The sequence below is a fragment of the Heloderma suspectum genome, chromosome 2 (genome assembly GCF_057233095.1).
Source record: "Heloderma suspectum isolate Gila_16-S chromosome 2, 16-S_ref, whole genome shotgun sequence".
NCBI classification, from domain to species: Eukaryota; Metazoa; Chordata; class Lepidosauria; order Squamata; family Helodermatidae; genus Heloderma; species Heloderma suspectum.
In genome coordinates this window covers 166,945,526-166,959,505 of record NC_139459.1, presented here as the reverse complement: position 1 = coordinate 166,959,505, position 13,980 = coordinate 166,945,526, and the positions used below count along the sequence as shown (strand labels likewise).

The following is a 13,980-nucleotide window of genomic DNA, read 5'->3' as shown; positions in this document are numbered from 1 at the left end:
CAGACATTGACTGGAACTTGTTTTCCCCCCTCTCCATGTCCTTTCAGGATCTTTCCAGAATTAAACAGCAATGACATGGTTCTTTCTATAGTGAAAGGAATGAACCTTCCAGCTCCACCAGGTAAAACATGCCGTGGTTCCTGTCTCTGAGAATGTGAGAGGAGGGAGCTGTGTCTGTTGCGGCTGTCTCTTTAAGTCAGCCAGAATGGCTGGTCTAGGAACAAAATGGGGGTGAGGGGGAAGCTTACTCATCCGCCAGAACAGGTATGGTGATGAGTTTCCAAAGTTATTAACCATCATTGTGTAGGGAAGGGTTTAATGTCTCACCGTATCTTTTCTATATTCATCCACCCTTCCAGAAGATGCCTTCTCCTGGCAAATAAGTTATGTAAAGTTTTATGTAAGTCAGGGGTGGGCAACATGTGGCCTGTGGTCTGCATGTGGTCCCCTCTGGCCCATTTTTTCTCCTGTCACTGAAATTTGGCAACACAGCGGCCAAAAATGGCTTATTTTTCCTTGAGTTAATGAACGTAAGTCACAGTTTGCTGCCGAAATTCAACTGTGCAGCCGTAAAATCGGCCCTTTTTTGCTGGCACACCTCTTGGCAGCGAATTCTGGTGTGGGGGCAGGAGTGAGGACCCCAGTAGGTTCGGGAGGGGGGATTGGCCCCTGGCCGTCAGAGGTTGCCCACCACTGATGTAAGTGGAACCTCCATGTTCAAGGCAATATACCTCTAAACAATTAACTGGATGCAGGGGACAAAGAATAGGGGAAGGCTGTTTCCAACATCCTCTCCTTGTGAGCTTCCTAGTGGCATCTGACTGGCCTTCATTGGAGTAAAAATAGAGGAACATTTGGTCCAATCCCCCCACCCCCAATTGTTTCAGTGAAATGGGAAAATGTTCATGCCCTCTCCATTCCTTTGTTACTACAATCACAAAAGAGCCTGTGTTGGTTTTGTGTGTGGGAGAGGGAGGAAAGATAAAGCTATAGAGATATCAAGTATTTGCTGCTGTTTCCGTGGTACAAACTCAGTTGATACATACAAAACTGGCTTAGTTAAGGTAGCGTAAGAATAATCTGTGGGGGAAAACATTGCATCTTTTCCCTTCTACATCACTTCTGTGCCAGTGCTGGGAAGCTGTCCATGTACAGTACACACTTCCCAACACTTTTGCAGTTGCCTTAGTAAGCTGTGTGTTTAGACAAGGCACTAGTGAAGGGTTACAGGGTGCTTTTTGAGCACTTCCAGTCCCCTAGATAGATGCTGTGCTGGAATGAGAATATAAGTGCACAGGGACTGGGCAGCTTTGGGGGAAAGAGAGGCTGTTCCCTTCCTCACCTTTCCCCTTCTCCTGACCCCCACTCCGCAGAATTCCCCCCTTTTCCTCCTCTGTATGGTTTTCCTCCAGAGACGAAAGACTGAATTTGAGGGGGAATCCCTGAATTCTGCTGAAGCACTTTCCTTCCCCCTTATCCCTTTTACAACATAAGCAGGCGCTGGATCCAAAGGTGGTTTCCCAAGACCAATCCAGTGTTGGTCTAACTTAGGTCCCTTTAATCTCAGTGGCTCTGCTCTAAGTAGGACTAACATTGGATACAACCCACTGCTCTTTGCTCTAAATAGTCCTTCTCCAGCAGGTATCTCCAATGGGCTAGCTGCTACACGTGCTGACTTTTTGGGTACCACGAGCAGAGGCCACCGTGTGAAGGCCAGCACTGTGTGCCCAACTCTGCAAAGAACCAGTCTGAGCAGAGACATCAGCCTTCACATGACAGCCAGGAGCATTTGTGGCTTGACATCCATGTATGCCTGCCATGCTGGAGGGGCTTGCAAGAACAGCTCTTTCTTCTTTTAAATTTTTAATCCTAAAAGGCTTCCTGACTGTTGTTTGGCTTGTTTCTGTTTTCTTTTTTCAGGCATGTCTCCTAATGATCTGGATGCCTTTGTACGCTTTGAGTTCCCCTATCCCAATGCGGTGAGTTAGAGCAGCTTCAAATGTTACCTTTTTATCTTCAGGGAAAGCATTCATACATGCTGGGGTCCCCAGCCTTTTTCGGCCTGTGGGCACAAACAAAAAAACAGGCAAGACATCCCGATTTCTCCCCCATTGCCTTCTCAGTCCCTCAAGCCCTCAAGCTTACCAGGCAGTGGCAGGGTCCCTTCTTTCCTCTTTTTGTGTGTGTTAAACACAGTTTTAACAGGTGATCAGGCACAGTGAAAAGCAGAGTACCGGCCTCCAGCTATCCCACCCACTTCCTTTCCTTTTCCTTCCCCAGGATGTTTCAAACCCTATTTGGGGCCCGAATACATTCTGGGGAAGGAAGGGATTGGGTGGGGCAGGTGGAGGCCAGTGCTTCGCTCTCCAACTGCCCAAGGTAATTTTTAAAAATTAAAAATAAATAAAATTGGGGGGGAGGGGCAGGGGGCCTTGGCAGATGCCCAGGGAGGAATGCAGTGGGGCCTGCAGCTTCTGCGTTGGCATATGTAGTGGAAGAGACCTATTCACAACAGTCTACATATAATATATATGTAGAAACGTTGCAATGTGTGAAACTGATTAGGAGGAGGTGGTGGTGATGATGGTGATGATGGCTACTTTGAGACACCGGAGTCAGATCTTGGGGAGGTGTGGTTCTCATTGTCTCTTCCACGTTTCTGGGTTTGCAGGAGGAAGCTCAAAAGGACAAAACCAACGTGATCAAAAACTCCAACTCTCCTGGTAAATTCTCATGTGAGAGCTTTAGGCCATGCTACAGAGAAAGGGCGCAAGCTTGCTTTCCCAACTGTGAGACCAAACTACGCAGGGCACGAACGCTCAGAAGCGTCTTTGCACTGCTGTTGTCCTCTGTGATTTGGTTCTATTCTGTGGCTGGTTGGTTGTTGTTTAGATTTGACATTGTTCTATTATATTAATCTTGGTATTAGGTGGCATAGAAATGTAATACATTAATGTTAGTCTTGTACTGATGGATTGCTATGGCCAAAGTTGTCTGCGTGCTGTAACAGGATTTTATAAAGCTGTACAGCCTGATTTCACATGCTCACCTACATCCTGTTAAAATTTGCCTGTACCACTGCATAAGCGCTTGGGGTGGGATGAACCAACAGCTACCCCACATCCCCCTGCCAATGCAGCAACAATGTTGCACCACAACAACGCTGCATAAATGTTCAGGAGTGATTTGAGCCTCCCAAGCTCTTGGAGGGGCCTTGATGCAAACACTGCCATGACCCCAGTCCCCCAAGCGATGCAAGGGGACAAAGAATAGGGGTCCCTCAGTCACGGTTGCTGTTGGCTTGCACCTCACCCCAGCTAACCTTCTGGTTTGCTGTCTCCCTCTGTCAGAATTCCAAGAGAAGTTCAAGCTGTTTATTAATCGGGGACACCGCGGGCTCAAGAGAGCCATTCAGACAAAAAGCATCAAGTTTGAGGTCGTCCACAAAGGGTGAGCAAGACGCGACTCTGGAGCCAGCGGGGCAGGTTTGAACATTGCTGGCAGAAGCTGGTGGGGGCCTTATCTCTAACTCAGCCTTCCCCAACCTGGTGCCCTGCAGTGCTTCTTATGCTGTGGGGTTTGTATTGGAACATTGACCTACACAGACAGGAGGGCAACTAGTAGCCCAGATCCACAAATGCCCAAATCATATCTAAGATAGAATTAGGCCCCCAAACCATGAGTATGTTTTCCTATAGGAATGCTAGTGTGACTTTGCTGAAACGATGCAGCAGTCTACATGGTGGTGTTATTTTGAATAGGCCACATGGTAATTTTATGGAAAAGAAACAAAGACCAGAGTGGACACTGGGACTGTGAGTGAGACTTGTGGTTTAATATTGCCATTTCTCCCCAGAGGGTTGTTCAAAACTGACCGGGTAGTGGGAACAGCACAATTGAAGTTGGAGGTATTGGAGACGGCTTGTGAGCTTCGGGAGATTTTGGAGGTAACCCTAAACGTTCCCCTTAACTTTCAGGCATGATATGCATGTAAAATGGGGCCCTCTAGCCAGATTGAGGGTGGCTGGAGTGAAACTGAGCAAGCTGCTTTTGAAACTGATGGGAAAAGTCATGGGAGGTTTAGGACTGTTAAAAGGAAATGCTTCTTCACATGGTGCAAAGTTAAACCATGGAATTAGCTCCCAGAAGATTCATTCATTTATTTATTTGATTTGTACCCCACATTTCTACCAAGAAAATGGTACTGAAGGCGGCTAGATGTAGTGATGGACACTAGCTTGAATGGCTTTAAAAGGGGTTAGACAAATTCATGGAGGATAAAGTTATTGATGGCTACTAGTCCTGATGGCTATATGCTACCTCCAGCATTGGAGGCAGTATGCCTCTCAAAACCAGTTGCTGGGAAACATGGGCAGGAGGGTGCTGTTGCATTCATGTCCTGCTGTGGGCTTTCCACTGAGGCATCTGGCTGGCCACTGTGAGAAAAAGGATGCTGGACTAGATAGTTTTGTGGTCTGATGCAGCAAGGCTCTTCTTATGATGTTAATAGTTATTGCATTTTTTAGGCCTTTGGACCTGCGTCTTAGGGAGTGCCCACACCCAATTACATCAGGTGTCACCAGGTGAGGCTCAGCTCTGTCACCTTCTGTGCTGAAGTTCAGTCTGTGAGGACACAAGGCAGAGCCTTTTCAGTGGTGGCACCTTGATTTATGGAACCCTTCCTCCAGCTAAGGCTATCAGTCCCCTTCATTGGCTGCCTTCTGCTGGTAGGTCAAGAACCCTACTGCCAGGTAGGCTGTATGATTTTGAATTCCAGATGGGTAGCTGTGTTAATCTGTTGCAGCAAAAACAAGAGGCTTGTGGCACCTTTAAAGACTAGTCCTTGAAAGCTTATGCCATAATGAAATTTGTTGGTCTTTAAGATGCCACAAGACTCGTCATTTTTGCTGCAGCAGACTAGCATGGCTACCCTTCTGGAAATTTAATAATGCATCTATTAGTCTTTACTGACCCTGGAGTCTCTTTGTGATTCTAAACAGTGTTAATCAATTTACTCGGTATGCTACTTCGAGCAATTTATTGGGAAAGCAGCCTACTTGTGATTGTAAACAAGTGATAAGCCTAGGTTGGAGCCCTAAACTACCTCCAGCTCCCAGCTTAGCCAATCTCTCTGTGTAACTTGACATAGCAATTTCTCAGGCTTCAGTTTGTCCTCTGTAGGGTCATGGAAATGATAGGTATGTCCTGCTCATCCTTCACCTACTTTGGACAGGCTGAAATATTCTGTGATGCACATGAAACACTGTGGGCTGATAGAGGGACTTATTCAGTATGTGAGAGATGAGATGTCGCTTAGACCTTGATGGCTTCCCCTTGAATGGGTTGCTTTGCCATATTTATAGCTTCCTCCTGCTCATCTTCCCTTTGCCTAGCTCTTGGATGGTCGACGGCCCACGGGAGGCAAGTTAGAGGTAATTGTCCGCCTCAGAGAGCCACTGACTTCCCAGCAGCTGGAATCGATGACAGAGAAGTGGTTGGTCATCGATCCCCTAACTATGCCACCGGTAAGAGCTGAGTAGTCCTGTGCATTCTGGAGGCTGTTTTCATTGAGAACAAAACTGATCACGGAGCAACCCTCCAAGCTTATGAGTATGGCTTTGCATAGAGTTCTGGCCCTGATCCAAACGCTGGTGGTGCCAGGACAACTAACAGTATGAAATTGGTGGTTAGTGCTCATCTGGAGGGTATCCAGTCTACTGGCTCCTTTAAGTCACTATATTTCTGTGGTCCATTATTTGTCTTTTTGGGAAAAATATATCAGCTGTGTTGCCAAAAGCAATACTTATGCTGGTTTATTTAGAAATAGATGTGGGCTGGAAGCTCGAGTAGGACAAGTGTCCCTTCTGGCCTGAAACTCCAGTGCCCTGCAGCCATTGCTGTTGTTAAGATGCTGGGTTCCTTTCCACTGGGGAAGGTACTATGATAGGAAGAAGGAGCAGATGATGTCCAGCGTTTTGCATATTTTGTGTAGGTTTTTTTTTTAAGATTACAATTCTGCACCAAGGTAGCCTGAATTTGGTGGCCTGTACAAACTTTGTGTGGGTGTTGTCTTACAACAGGGATGGGCAACGCCCCCCCCGCCTCCGAATTATTTTTTAAAATTACAAAAAAATGGCATCTGCCGTGGCTACAGAGCATCAAAAGGGGCAAATTTAGCTTGTTTACAAGCTAAACGAGGCCCTTTTGGTGCTCCGTGACCGATATGGAGCGCCCAAAGCGTTACATTTAGTTTGGAAACAAGCTAAATGTAATCCTTATAGCACTCTGTAGCACTATGGAGTGTTTTTGGCGGTTTTTTTTCTTTTTTCTTTTTCTTTTTTGCGGGGGTGCCTCATGGAGTGTGGTCTGTGGGAAGGGGCATGGGGGGGAACGGCCCCCAGATTTCCCAAAGTTGCTCACCCCTGTCTTACATAATCTATTTTGCAACTGTTAACTGTTTTGCATATTTCATTCTGTTTTTTGCTGTTGCTTGGGTGGGGCAAGACACTCTACAGAGCACTGAAGCCCTGTCCTCTGACCATTGAGGTTTTACTTGAAATGTATTTGACCATTGCAATTTGCTCCACACAGTTTCAAGTATATGGTATTGTCACAACCCACAAGGGCTAGTAGCTTGCTGTTCTCCATGCCCCTCCCCTCCTCCTCCCCGCCCCCTGAAATGTGAACATCTATGTTCTTAGGAAGCTGAATTCTGTGGGCAGTCCCACATACGCAGCTTTTCTGCATGACCATAGAATGCTGTAGCATTTACATCACCCTGGCGATGTCCTTGACTCTACTGCCAGCTTCTGTGGGTTAGAAAGAGGGCAGTTGTCCTTAGGCTGTCTTACATTTTGAGATCTCTGAATGGAAGTGGACATTTCCGCACCAGACATGCAAGGACTGAACAATCTCTGCTTTCTACATGCAGGTTGCACTTCCTAAACCCAAGCCCGCAGGAGTTCCTGTGAAGGACATGAGCAGTAGGTAGGTATTCCTTGTGCCTTTGTTGGGGTCTTCTGGGTTTGGGTTCCTCCCAGGAAGATCTGTAGGGAAATCATAAATCCTCTTCTCGCCACTCTTTCCTTCATTCTTTTTACATCACCCTCGGCTCAAGAAAGCGAACGCAAGGCCCAGAGCCTCAGCTGATAACTCAATAGGACAGGGGCTGCCTTGGGAAGTAGCTTATGGGCGTCCTTAAGGGCAGCAGAGCAGGTGATGGGACAATTTGCCCTATGGGGCACAATCGACCAGGAAGTTCTATGTAAGCCCCACTGCCATCGAAAAGAGGGGAATATAAATGCCTCAGTAAATAAATGGATGGCAGGCAGGCAGGCAGGCAAGACCGTAATTCTTTTTTCATGGGGCTTGTGCAGAAGACGTTCCTGGTGGATTGTGCCCTATGGACCAGATCTGTCCGTTTCCCACTCTGTGACCCCCTGACTGTTTCTGTGCTGCATTGCATGGTATTGGCCTGGCTTTCTGCAAGGAAGGCCCCATCAAAATGGCAGTCCTGCTGAGAAGAAGACTGCCATTCGCCGTAGTTAGACACGCTGCATCATTCCTGTCAACTGAGACCGTGTGCTCGTGCGTAGATCTAAAGCAGGAATTGGATAGCCCAGGTTGCTGTCAAAAGTGACAGCTTTCTTGTGCAGTTTTTGTGAGGATACTTCTGACGCCATTGAGACACCCCATTGCATCAGGCCATTAGTGCCTAACGGTAATGGCTAGAACTGTCAACATTCTGGAGCTGGTATCCAGAGTGGAGGAAGCCTAGAGCCAGCAGAGGCTGGTGGCTCCGATTTCACTGGGCCCGTGAATCCTTTCTGGGTTTTAATCAGAAACAGGGGGATATTGGGGGATAGGGTTCAGCATCTTGGATAGCTCCGAGTTCTGGCTGGTTCTGACTGAAACCCAGAATGGATTCACAGCCTCACCAGAATTGGAGCCACCCATCCTCACTGCCTAGAGCCTTCTTATATCTAAGCCTTGGTTCCCTTCTTTCCAGTCAAGATAATTTTTGTCCACAGCATAGGGAATCAAGGCTGGAAGACCAGAGATTTGCTCAAGGCCACACAGCGAGTCCCAATGGCTGGGAAAGGATGTAAAAGCTGTGCTGGATCACACCAAACGCCTGTCTCAGCCTTCCCCAGTCTGGTGCCCTCCAGATGCTTTGGACCACAACGCCCAGCATTCCTGACCATTGGCCATGGTGGCTGGGGCTGGTGGGAGCCAAAGTCCAAAATATCTGGAGGGCGTGCCAGGTGGGGAAGGCTGGCCTGTCTAATCCAGCATCCTGTTTTCCCAGGGACCAGCCAGATGCCCCAGTGGGAAACCCACAAGCAGGTCTCCCAGACTTGTCCAGCATTTTATCCATCAAACTATACCGGCTCTCACCACCATGCATAGGGCTTGAACAGTTTAGATACCTGAATTTTGTGAGATGGCCTAAGGCAGGGGTGAGCAACTTGAGGGCCCGTAGATGTTTTGGCCTACAACCCCCATCAGCCCTACTCAGCAGAGCCAATTTTGAGGGATCATGGGGGCTGTAGAGCAAAACATATGGAGGGTCACAAGTTGTCCACCCCTGGTCTAAGGGAGCAAGATGGACGGCTGGATGGCATCCACAGAGGCAGGTGTCCAGCCCAGCACCTTTTGTTCTGCAGTGGCTGTTGATGGTCTCTTCTAATTTCCTTCTAGAACGTCCATCTGCTCCCTGCTGTAGCCAAGCCAGCTCTGATTGGACTGCCTTCTCTCAGGCCCTGGACGCTCCCTTGCATGGAATGTTTTGCTCCAGCCAGCTCTGGTCAAGAAAAAAGATGTGGGACAACTAAGGAGGGCAGGGAGCTCTGCATGCTTGCGTTGGGAACCAGGGTTTAGTGGTGAATGGCAAGAGGGCAAAGTATTGACTGCCCCCAAAGTAGAGGTGCAACTTCGCATGCTCCTTTATCAACCCAGAGCCTGCCTGAGATGTTTTGATGCCTGGGGCAGAAAATCCAAGGAGCATCTCTTTTCCCCTTGAGTAATATGGGAGACTCCTGTGCTCTCTCACACTCCCATTCTGGGGGGTTTGGGCAGCAGAATATCCTGGTGGATTGTGCCATGTGGGGACGGAAGGGCTCTTTTTTCTCATGGTAGGGCCTCTTCCTGAATAGCTGTAGGATGATCGTGGCTATAAGCTATGAGAGCCCAGAAACACAGCTTGACCATGATCAGGGGAGCAGAGAGAGATGCCTTGGTACCATCGGATGTGGGGATTGATGGCGGGTTGATAGAAACTCCATGCCTTGCATGTGAACTTCTGTGCAATCTGGGTGGCTTCTCCCAAGATAAACAGGGAATGGTGGTGGATGGATTTTTGATCTAGCATTTCTTGTAGGGTTGAGAGGCAGAGCATGATAAGGGTGGGGCAGAGCAGCATTAGGGTGCAATAGAGGCTTTTTACAAGTAGTTTTTCTTGTTCCCAGCATTAGAGCCTGGAAGGGGAGGGGAGTTGGGACTGGCTGGTTGAGAAGGAAGGGCTGCAGTCGGATTCCTGGCTGCCTGTTAGAAGGCCACAAGAAGCCATCATGAGGAAGAGGAGAGGCACTCTGAAAGAAAAATGGGTGCTGAGGCTAGGGCAGCTTATGCTGGCTGGGAGATGCTGGGCGTTGTAGTCAGCACATCTGGAGGGCAGCAGGTTGCGGAAGCCTGGGCTAGGGTGTCAAATGGAATGCTTGACTGCAAGGTGTGTGTGACTTCTGCCACATAAAGCAGTGTCTTCCTCCAAAGGACATTCCATGGTCTGTGTGTGTGTTGTCTTGCCCGAGATCTGCCATCTAGCCACCTCCCAGGCTGTGTTAGCAGCAGGTTTGCCTGTCCCAGGTTGAGCACCAGACAAGCAGCACAGCTGAGGGTGCAGCTCCAGAGCTCACCTCTGGATCCTTGCTCCTCTAGCTAGGCAATCCCCAGACCTCCTACTGTTCCCAGCTCCCTCGTGGTCTTTTAAAGCCTGTGCTGCGGCCCATGAGGGAGTGATAAATTAGCCTTTGTGTGGGAACAGGGCTGAGCAAGAGTGACACAAGAAGCCACACGATCATGCAGCACCCCAGCATCTGTGTCTGGCTGCTCCTTCTCTCCAAGCTGCCTGGAAGAAACCCACAGCAGGTCCTGACACCAAAACACAAGCACTGTCAGGCAGGAACTCTGCCTGAGTGGCACCCTCGGGCTCTGGCCCCCAAACAAGAGAACTCGGCGGCTTCAGCTTCAGTTTCTGATCTTGGTCCTTGCCGCAGAGGGGACCTGCCTTCGTGTCATTGCACGCACCCCTTGCCCTTGCCCAAGTGGGGACTAGTTGCTTGGGTCCACAGTTGGCGGGCACTGGCTTTCTGAAGGAGTGGGGGGCTGTCCCGGGCCACTTGCTGCCTCCAGAATGGCTGCATGTTCCTCCAAGGGCTGAGGAAGTTGCCTCTGTGCTGTGTGCTTGTTGCTGGCCTCCTCCGAGGTTCACCATGCCACATTTTCTTTCCCCTGCAGCAAACCTGTTTGCACGCTGCACAGCTTCAACGTTCTAGCTTTTGACAAGGAGAGGCTGGAGAAAAAGGTCAGTGATGCAGTTCTGGGCGGCAGTTATTACAGTATCTCCATTTACATCAGGGATGGGGAACCTCTAGCCCACTTTGGGGCCATTGTATCTGCCCGGAGCCAGCTCAGCCCCCAAAAGATTCCCCACCCTGATGTGCGTGGTGCTTTACTATAACATAAGTCCAAAAGCAGGTCCCCAATTTAAGAAGCTTGCAAACTAAGTATTGACAGGGCTGGGGACAACAAAGGGATGGGAGGAACTGGGAGAGGCAAGGCTAACAAAGGGGGCTCCTGGTGAGACTCCAACATGTTTGGGGTCTTGAACAGTCGTGTCCATTGTGAGTTTTCAGGAGCAAAATTGTAAACTCATCATGTATCCTGGCTCCCATTCACTGTGTGTGTGTGTGTGTGTGTGTGTGTGAGAGAGAGAGAGAGAGTGTGTGTGTGTGTGTGTGTGTGTGTGAGAGAGAGAGAGAGAGAGAGAGAGAGAGAGAGAAAGAAAGAAAGAAAGAAAGAAAGAAAGAAAGAAAGAAAGAAAGAAACTGGCTCAAGGCTGGGTGAAGGCACTGAAGAAGGGCACTAGGCATGTCTATATTACGAAACTGAAGCTGGTTTGATGCTCAGGAGGGGGCCAGAAAACTCAGATGAAAGTCTCAGCAGCACTGTCACAAAATTGTTGCGTTTGCTTGCTTGGAGAGGATAGCGTATGTAATGGTTATGGTGTAAAATCGGCTTGCATTAATGGTAATAGTAGTTCAGTTGAAGTGCTCTAGTGCAAATTCCCCAGGTAATCAACAGCAGCTGCCCAAAACCTTTGGGCCAGGTGCTCATGAGTATCCAGGAAATTACCCTTCATATAGTCATGAGAGGAAATAAAACACCCAAGCTCTGAACAAAATAATTTCCCCAGGGAACATGTGGCTGATGCTATTTTTAAATTACCTGAAACAAAGGATTGTTCTAACACATCCCACTTTTGGTCCCTGTTTGGCATTCCTATCTTGAGTTGGATAGCAAAAAAAGGCAAACCACTGAAATAATCTTGTATTTTGCTCTCTCTAGGCCAGGGGTGCTAAGATTTCAGGCTTGTGGGATCTCCTTCATTACTAGAATCCTGTGGAGTCAAAAGACCTATGTTTAGAGTTAAAAGAATTCCGAGCCAGCAATTCATTTTGAGTACCAGAACAGTTCTGCTCACCGTCCTTCCACACGCACAAAATCCATTCATGGTTGTCCCAAGGTGCCTTTGTTTCAGCAGTATAGTTTAGGGCATGAGGGGAGTCATTTTATTGCTGCTACAACTGGGAATCCAGAAATCCTTGCCGATCTTTGCTAGTCACCCAGAGCTCTATTACTAGACCCACATCTACCTTCTGCCCACCCCTGCTCTAGGCTATTTTTGTCTGCTTCTCCTTTATAAACTGTCTTTTTTATTTTTAACCTTTGGCTTTGAGTTTCATTCTGTGGAGGAAGCCTGCCTGCCCTTCCTGAGGTTTGCATACTCCTTGCCAGAATGAATGGAAAGGAAGGGGACATAAAGACATGTGGTCAGGTCTGGCCTGCCTTTGTATTTTAGACAGAGTAGTCTAGCGACTTATCAGTGCCTGAGTCTCTCTCTTTCTCTCAGCCACCCGTTCAGGTGAGTTGTTCACAGATGCTCTAGTGCTGGAAAAGCAGGCGTTCCCTGTGCTGATGCCCAGCTGTGTGTGTGTGCTTGCCAGCCAGCCAGCCAACTGGTGTTTGGTTCCAGAATGTCTGCTCCTTACACCTGGGGGCCTTCTTGTCCTTACCTTGTGGACATACAATCCTCCTCCTCCTCCTTTTGTGGCAGATGGTGGCGTATAAGCAAGCTGGCCAAAGACTTCCCAATGATCTAGTGGAGCAGCACCAGAATGTCATACGGATGATCCAGTGGCAAAGGTCTCAGCTTCAGCATGGAGGCCCTGCAGTCAGGAAAGGTACACAGATGGGAAAGCCCAGCCACGAAGCCTTCACTCCAGGAAGATCCCGGTCTCTGTGGCCGGGCAAATGAATGCTTCCTCCGCCCTGCCGCTCCATTAGACTGGTACATTAACAATAAGTCCCATCATGCCCAGCCAGCGTGATTCTCCATTGGATTCCTGCTTAAGGCAAAGGGGGGTGGGGCTGAGGAGAAGCAGCTCAGGCTGTTCCCCCAACCATGTCTGATCTTCACTCCACAGAGTACGTGACCCAGCTGGAGCGGTACCAGCAGTGGTACACAGAAGCAGCACGGCGCCTTGGCAGTGAAGGAAAGCGGGTATGATGCCCCGGCCTCTGTTTCCCCTCCCCCACCCCAAACCTTACATAGCGGGGAGGGAAATTACGTTTTAAAACCTTGGAGCTCCATCATTACAGCTTTTTTGTTGTACCAATGCATGCCTGCTTAACGGAGCCAAAGGGATTACACCTTGTCTGGTGAACTTTGAACCCAGGTGTCTACTTCATTACCATTTTCTGAATTTATTTTTTTGGCAGGAGGCGGCCAAGGATGCCCTTTACAAGCGCAACCTGGTTGAGAGCGAGGTGAGTGCCTCCTGTAAGGAAGGCGGTTGTTTCTACTGCTCCACTTCCTTGCCCCCCCCCCCCCAAAAGAAAGTGATTGAGGCCAAGCATGTCCACCAAAGGAACCTTTCCCAGACATTGCCCCTGCCTTCCTTGGTCCCCTTTGCCTTTTGTGGGGGTGACTGAGAGGGCTTTCTCGAAGAAGGTTATGTCAGGACTAGTCAACACGGTGCTTGCAGGCACCAATGTGCCCCCAGATACTTAGTGCTCACTGAGATGCCCTGCTGTTTCCAGTTGTTATTTTTAAAAATTGTATTTTCTTACTGACAGCTGGAATAGCTTCCACACAAAGTGGGAGTCTCTAGCTGCTGCTATCTTAATTTCCCATGAAAGGGCAGCTTGCTTGTCCTTTGTGGCTAGCCATGCCCACCATTTTACGGCTTCTCAAATTTCCAGATGTGCCCGCAGGCCCAAAAGGTTCTGGTTTAAGTAGTGCATCTTAATCACTTGCCTGTGGCACAGAGGTGGAACCTTTCCAGCTGCTCAGCATTACTCCCTGGCCTCCTGAGGTTACCCATTTTCCAAGTCACCCTTAGGCAGGGTGTTCTGCAGATTAGGGGCGCCCTGTTTTTCCTGTTGCTGTTGTGTCAGGGTCAGTCTCCATAGGCACAAAGCAGCCACCCCAATCGGGTGCCCTCTTGGACTGCAACTCCCATCATGCCCTGCCAACTTGGACTGCAGTTCCCATCATGCCCGGCCAGCATGGCCATTGGGACTTGCAGTCCAACACATCTGGAGGGCACCTGGTTGGGGGGTGGCTGGCATAGAGATCCTCATTGTTCAGTGTGTTGCTCAGTCCTACCCAGCATTAAGGAATGTGTGATATATGCCCAG

The 13,980-nt window shown here is 48.9% G+C and overlaps 1 protein-coding gene across 6 annotated transcripts in view; it reads left to right on the top strand.

Moving 5' to 3' along the window:
* The window catches only part of CC2D1A (coiled-coil and C2 domain containing 1A), a 61,339-nt gene that overhangs the window by 44,450 nt on the left and 2,909 nt on the right, over positions 1 to 13,980 (top strand). For 5 of the 6 annotated variants that reach the window (XR_014787995.1, XM_084835810.1, XM_084835811.1 and 2 more), the window contains 11 exons: positions 48 to 121; positions 1,921 to 1,979; positions 2,672 to 2,723; positions 3,351 to 3,450; positions 3,857 to 3,947; positions 5,394 to 5,525; positions 6,932 to 6,987; positions 10,516 to 10,582; positions 12,395 to 12,521; positions 12,765 to 12,841; positions 13,060 to 13,107. Coding sequence is in view for 5 of the 6 variants with exons in the window: in XM_084835810.1 (XP_084691936.1) it covers positions 48 to 121; positions 1,921 to 1,979; positions 2,672 to 2,723; positions 3,351 to 3,450; positions 3,857 to 3,947; positions 5,394 to 5,525; positions 6,932 to 6,987; positions 10,516 to 10,582; positions 12,395 to 12,521; positions 12,765 to 12,841; positions 13,060 to 13,107 (883 nt within the window). In the remaining variant the exon portion in view is untranslated. Of the gene's footprint in view, positions 1 to 47; positions 122 to 1,920; positions 1,980 to 2,671; positions 2,724 to 3,350; positions 3,451 to 3,856; positions 3,948 to 5,393; positions 5,526 to 6,931; positions 6,988 to 8,700; positions 8,810 to 10,515; positions 10,583 to 12,394; positions 12,522 to 12,764; positions 12,842 to 13,059; positions 13,108 to 13,980 lie in introns of those variants that run through there. The other variant, XM_084835813.1, reaches the window with a different exon arrangement.